The following is a 7,153-nucleotide window of genomic DNA, read 5'->3' as shown; positions in this document are numbered from 1 at the left end:
TACTTAGCACCAGTTCAACCTAGCTCGACTTAGTTCTATTAGGTCGAAAGATAAATGGTCTAAGACAATTAATTAAGTTAGTTATAGGCTGAAAAGTATTACCTAGGTTAATTATTAACTAATTGGTAAAAATCCCTTAATCTGAGTTAATCATGACCATGGAAGTTAATCACATTTTTGCCTGGTTAATTTGATTGACGAGTAATTTAGTGGCTATTTAGATCTAGGTTAGTTTAATCAAACCTCCCTTGGTTATGATCTTCAGACTATTTCCAGTATTTCATTGTAATTATAATTATAATACAATTCGACCTATACACTTGCAGACATTGCATGTAATCTCATATATTTAATTGCATATTTTTAAGCTCCGGTGCATGCATGCCAAGGCTCGGTCATTATACTGATTGAAATATACTCTAAGACCTAATACTTTTTGCACATTTGAAAGTTAGCCCTTCTTTATTATATAATGTTATATTATATCATATAATATATAATATATAATATATAATATATATGCACCAATGATTGAACACTATAATATCTTGTAATACTATATTTTTTTATTATAATCTATAATATAATAATAGCTATATATAATAGATGTACATTATATATTAATTATTATATATTATTGTTTATTATATTAATTGAAATATGCTCTAAGTCCCTATACTTTTCGTACATTTGAAAGTTAGCACTTGCTCAATATTATATAATGCTATATCATGCCATATAGTATACAAAATATTAATAGTTATATATGCATCAATAATTAAACATATAATATAATATAATACTATATCTTCTATTATAATCTGTAATATAATAGTTATATATAATAGTAGTACATTATATGTTATTGTTTATCATTATATTGGTTGACATATGCTTTAAGTCCCTATATTTTTGTATATTTAAAAATTAGCCTTGCTACTATATTATATAATATTATATCATATCACATAATAAATAATATATAATATATTAATAGTTTATATATATGCATTAATGATTGAACATTATAATATCAAGTAATACTATATCTTTTCTTGCAATCTGTATTGTAATAATAGTTATATATATTACTAGTACATTATATATTACAATTAATAATATTTTATGTATTAGTAATAATTATATATTATATTATATTATTAATAGTATATATTATGTTAGTTTATGTAGTAGATATATATTCTAATTTAGTATATAGGTTAGGAAATTGATTTTGATAATAGTTATATAATATATTATTATATTATTATTAAAGTTTAATTTTATAAATTATTATTTTTATATATTTATTATACATATTAAAATATTTTAAATTAAATTAATATTTTAAAAAAATTATTTCACTTTATAATTTAATATAAAATTATTATTAATTATTTTCCCAATTAATAAAAAATAGTACAAATATGCAATACTTAGGAATAAATTTTCAAAAAAAAATAATGATTTATCATTTATTTATATTTTATTTTTACTTTTCAGTAATATCATAAAATTATAGTCTACTAAGATTGTTTAGTTGTAAAATCGGGTTTTGGGTCAGATTTATCTAAAGTTCAGATTCTGTCGGGTTCCAGCTTTCTCAAGCTCGAATTTTTTCGGATCCAAATAAGCATGGGTGGGCTTTCCTTGCTCGAGCCTATTTTGTCAACTCTAATTATTTTTAAATATTTTTATAGCAAAAAAGAAATTATGATTTTTTTGTTTTTGTAATATTCTAAGTTTTAAGCCTTTGGGGGGTTTTAGATTTTTTTTTATTTTTAACTTTTATGACTATTTAAAAAAATAAGTGAAATTATTACTTTTTCTTAACACGTGACAGACGTGACAGTATATCATTATACTTAAATTTACTGTAAGAGAAACTTAAATTGAGATAACCGAGTGTACAAAACGGAGACCGCACTTATAAAAGTTTGTACAATATTTTAGCTAAAAGTAAGTATTAAGCAAAATTTTGAAATACTAACTTTTCTACAAAAAGAATCGTATGCTAATGATGAGAAAAAAACAATACTTTTATTTATGAAGACAGTAATTATAGATGCTACAGCCTACAGTGTTGGTCTTGGTTAAGCTAAAAGCAGAAGAAGCATCATTTATCAAAGTGAGAGACATGAATTTGATGCTTTTCACCATCTTATTTATTTGAGCCATAAATAATAATAATAAAAATGAAAGAAAAATATATGTTGTTGCTGGCCTCAACTCAAAGTCAAAAGATATATCAAGTGTTGCTGGCATCGGAGACAAATCATTCATCGGAAGAAGAAACCTTTGTTTGTGGCGTCGGTGGGGGGTCGGCGGGGGAAGGAAAATATTGAAAGAATAGCCATGCATAAGAATGCTCCTGCAAGAAGAGCCGTCGCTACATATCCCTTGTTAAAGAAACCTTCCAAGGGAGTATCCTTGAAATCTTCCCCGAATAATTCCAAGAAATCACCATAAGCTACTTTCAGATCCGCAGTGTCCAAAAAACCGGCACCAACACCCGATGCCAAAACAAAGGCAACCACCTGTCGTAGTAATGAAATATAATTAGCAATGTTGGTGACTAAAATTAAGGAGGAAATTTAATAATGTAAATGGCGGATACCTTGTCTCCATAAAAGTGCAAGGCAGGCAAGAAAGGACCACGAACAAGCTTCTTTCCGGTACAAGCACGGTACATTGTAAGGGGTAACAGCAATAGGCAATAGGCTGCTGCAACAGCAGCGGTGGCGAAAACATACTTGTAGCCAATGACATCCCTGAATGTTACATTGGAATCGCCACCGTTGGGAGCCTTGTCTAGTATGAGAACCACTATACAGCCAGCTGCAAATAAAATAGTGAAAAGTCTAAGCACAAGGCTAGCAATTGCCATACCCTTCTTGGATGCCATATATCAACCACTTAATTATTTAATACTAATTCCTCTTCCCCGATTTTATTCTATATCTGAAATGAATACTGATTATTAGTGATATGTACAGGGGGGGTTTTTATAGAAAACAAAAGGCTTCTTATTTTCTTGGTTGTATCAATATATATGTTTGTATTTTTGGTTAAATTATTTAAAGTGCAGTGCAGGCCTCTCGATGTACAATTCCGGTTGTGTACTGAGTCTTGAATGCAGGTTGGGTCTTTCGATGTTTCCAAGTTAATCCTTGTTCACTTCAACGGCGCAGCGTTGTAAATGATTTTTGGACTACGTATTCCAACTTAACAAGTCTAATTGAGTTTCACGTCAAACACCATCTCAACATTAACTTAATTAATAAAATAAATAATATAATCAGTGAAGAAGGTAGAAATTATGTGCTAAAAGCTATAAAAAATTGTATTAAAATAATTTAAATTTAAAATTTTAATTATTTAAGAGGAGTCAAAATTGTAATTTTTATTAAAAAATGGTTACAAGTTCTTAATTGAATTATTTACATTTGAGAGGCACTAAAATTCTAATTATACTATTCAACCAAGTGTCCAAGGCTCCCTCTATCCTGTGTATAATTATAAAACATTTGTATTCAACAATATGAACTAAAAATGATCAAAATAGAGAATAGAGATTAAATTCATAATTTACACATAGTATGAGATTAATAATAAAATTTAACCTAATAAATATAATTATTATCATTTGGATCAAAACTAAATTTGAAAAATTTATAATACAAAAATTAATAGCAAATTTATTTAAGCATCGTTGGAATATCGTTTGGGTCACTGAAATTAGTTCAGTTATCAAACCATTAATGTTAAAAATTATAGAAGAAAAGATTATTTCACACTCCCTTGCGCTCGAGCATCAAGGGCAAGTCGCCACTTGCGCCCTTTCACCTCTCGCTACTTTTAATGTTGATAGTAACGTGCTTCTATAAATAAAGTTTGGATTCAAAATATTTTTCTGAATGCGATTCACGAATTTTTAGTAGTTGAATTTTGATATAGTATGTAATTTTATATATAAAGTATAATTTAATGTATTTGTATACATTAAACTTCAATTTTGGTTAATTTTCACATTTCACTGACCTCGTTATCAATGTGGTACAATTTTCTTTTAAGTCATGCATAAATTGTTAGCATAGTATTTTATTAGATTAAAAAACAAACAAACAAATTTAATTTATTTTTACCGAGATTAACAAATAAACAAGTTTCTTGGGAGAAATAAGAAACCCTTTTTTCCAAGTGTGTTTGTTTTATTTTAATCTAGTTAAAAATAATTTAAATTTGTTTGTTTGCTTTTAAACATAATAAAATGTCAATGCAACAATTTACATATGGTTTAACGGAAAAATATGCTACATAAATAATGTTGTTTGTGAAATGTGAACTAAACTAAAATTAAAATTTGATATATACAAATGCACCCGACTAAAGTTGATATATAACATTGCAACTGTATAATTTTAATATTTATCCTAAATTATCCACATATTTAGCCTTTCAAATTTGTTTGATTATTGGGAATAATTTGTTTTAAAAAATTAGTAATAATTTCAAATACATAAAATTAAGAATAATTATCTTGTATATTTCAATTCTATTTGTTTCGAATTGTTTAATTTTTTTTTATTTTAATAACTTATAACATGCAAAATCAAGAATTGAATAAAACTCTAAAATTATCCACATATTTAGCTTTTTAAATTTGTTTGAAAATTACCATGAATAATTTTTTAAAAAACTCAAGAATAATTTTAAATATGTAAAATTAAGAATATTTATCGTGAATATTTTAATTCCATTTATTTTAAATCATTCAAAAAAATAATTTATTTTAATAATTTAGCACATAAAAAATAAAGAATTCAAAATAAATTTGGAGTTGTCCACATGTTATCAAAATAGACAATCCATGTGTCATCAAAATAAGTTGTCACATCAACTTTGGTTTTAGACATTGTACTATAATATATATATATGTAACATCCCTAAAACCTCTTTTGTAACGCTTTCAACTTAATTCGATTCGTCAGATCTGAATATTGGATTTTACAACTCCATTACAGACTGACACAAAAACAAAACATACTAATTTTCAACATTTACATCTTATTTAAGAATACTACTTCAACTGACTTACAACTGGATGTATTGTAAATAATTACAATCATTGTACAAGACTTCAAATAGCGAGGACTTACAAGCGAATATCATAACTTAATTATAATGTTCTATTTGTTTTAATCCTTTAGTGATAATATTGACAACAATTGTGCTGTCGACATGTTCTGTATGCATAATAGTCCGACCTGCCACCTCTAGCGTAGCCTTGGCGTATTCTCTTCTGGCGTAAACCCAATCAGCTTACCTGTAACACAATACATAAATGTAAGTTCATGAGAACTTCGTGAGTTAAACTCTATCTACTTATATTGTCTCAATATAATGCATTTGGGAATTTCATTATCATATCATTGTTCTTCATTCTTCCACTTGACTCTGGCAAGTACCTTTCTTTTTCATACCATAGACACCATATCTTACTTTGTGACCATGACTAACCCTTAGCATCTTCAGTACATTACTAACGTTTTTCACCCAACATTTTTGTGATTCCTTAATTATTCTCATTTTGGAACCCACACCTACAAAACATTGTTGATCAATTTGTTTTTCTAGTCTACTTAGGTCATACTATCAATTCGCCACATTCCTTGGCACATTCCATCTTCTCTATACATATCTTAAGACTATGTAGGATACGACACAACATTTTCTACGGAATCGTTTCTCTTAGAGTTCGTCATATGTACTATTCTTTTGGAGTTCGCCATATGTACTATTCTTTTAGAGTTCGTCATATGTACCATTCTTTCAGAGTTTACCATACCTACCAGTCCTTTAAAGCTAGACACACATATCATTCCTAAGTTTATCATACTAACCATTCTTCTCTTTCAAGGTCTATCATAAAAGCGTTTCCTTTAGATGAATACCATAAGGGCCTTCTTTTAAAATGTGCTACGAATGTGTTTCTTCCCATAGATCGCTACAAAGGCTTCAATTTTATAAATTGCCACAAACGCTTCCACTTTATAAATTGCCACAAAGACTTCAATTTTTTGGCGTGCTCACGATAGAGATTCGCCTATACTCATATTATGTGAGGTTTGCCCTCATCATTTTGGGTCATGCAGAGAACACCATTAAGTAAAACCTTCCTTTAGTTCTTGCCATATGATGTTATAACCCACTAGTTATGGTCTTATACAATATGATGCCATAAACATTTCTTTTTAGAGAATCATGTTTGAAGTCCTGACGAACTCTTTTAGATGACTCCACCACTGTGAACAGACTCAGACTCACTTAACAAACCTTCATGCATTGACCCCATTTAAGACTTAACATATTTCTTTTCAATTCACCTTATACATTCCAGAATCATTCATACAGCCTTATTTTATTATCATAACATTCATCACATGCTCAACTTATCAAATATTATACAGGCAGAACATGTAAAACTCGTTTATTATTCATATCTCAGCATCATATTCCTACCATACTTTCCCAACTTCAGAATCATAGTATGACTATTTTCTATAGAAACATCTCAAGTAATACTATGCATGCAAGAGTTGGCTTAGGGACTCACCTGAAAAGAATGTATAGTAGCTTGAGCTCTAGATCCAAGATCCTTTCAAGGGTTGCAACAACCACTGCCTCTTACAACAAAAGAGCACTATAAAAATCCATTTGGATAACCTTTCTATCATCTTAAACAAAAATATCCCATAAATAAAGCCATCCATAAAAATCCATTTGGATAACCTTTCTATCACCTTAAACAAAAATATCCCATAAACAAAGCCTTTCTTCTTCAGGCATTCATGTTGATCTACTTTTCAGAGCCATAAAACTCACCCCGACATGAATAAATTTTTAGAAAAATCCAGAGTTTCAGATCCAACTTAAAGAAAAAAGCTTCTCCTTTCCCTTCAGCCTTAGATTTCAATATTTCTAAAGAAGAAGAAGGGAACTCCTCTTATTTCAACTTGAAGACCTATTAAAATAGTCCCCAAGTCTTTATTGATCCTTGACAAATGTCACATCACTACTGACTTGTCTTATCAAGGGTCTACAACTTTTGAGGAAACCAATTGATTACTTCTCATTTCTCTTTAACTATCAT

The 7,153-nt window shown here is 28.6% G+C and overlaps 1 protein-coding gene across 1 annotated transcript; it reads right to left on the bottom strand.

The window, feature by feature from the left end:
• Nucleotides 1-1,970: 1,970 nt before the first annotated feature.
• LOC107887905 (CASP-like protein 4D1) lies at nt 1,971-2,909 on the bottom strand. Its single transcript, XM_016812124.2, has 2 exons — nt 2,618-2,909; nt 1,971-2,537 (listed from the first exon to the last, which is right to left on the bottom strand). The coding sequence occupies exons 1-2, from the start codon at nt 2,903-2,905 to the stop codon at nt 2,280-2,282; spliced, it is 546 nt and encodes a 181-aa protein (XP_016667613.1). The 5' UTR covers nt 2,906-2,909; the 3' UTR covers nt 1,971-2,279.
• Between the last annotated feature and the right edge of the window lie 4,244 nt (nt 2,910-7,153).

Source organism: Gossypium hirsutum, chromosome A03 (assembly GCF_007990345.1).
Source record: "Gossypium hirsutum isolate 1008001.06 chromosome A03, Gossypium_hirsutum_v2.1, whole genome shotgun sequence".
Taxonomy (NCBI): Eukaryota; Viridiplantae; Streptophyta; class Magnoliopsida; order Malvales; family Malvaceae; genus Gossypium; species Gossypium hirsutum.
The sequence above is the reverse complement of the archived record's forward strand: the minus strand, read 5'-3'. Positions and strand labels throughout refer to the sequence as shown.

What these genes read in the sequence shown, in the direction of transcription:
- LOC107887905 (XM_016812124.2), bottom strand. Translation starts at nt 2,905, where the DNA reads ATGGCATCCAAGAAGGGTATGGCAATTGCTAGCCTTGTGCTTAGACTT. An exon ending in TGCACTTTTATGGAGACAAG is followed by an intron (nt 2,538 to 2,617) that starts GTATCCGCCATT and finishes TTACTACGACAG; the next exon opens with GTGGTTGCCTTTGTTTTGGC.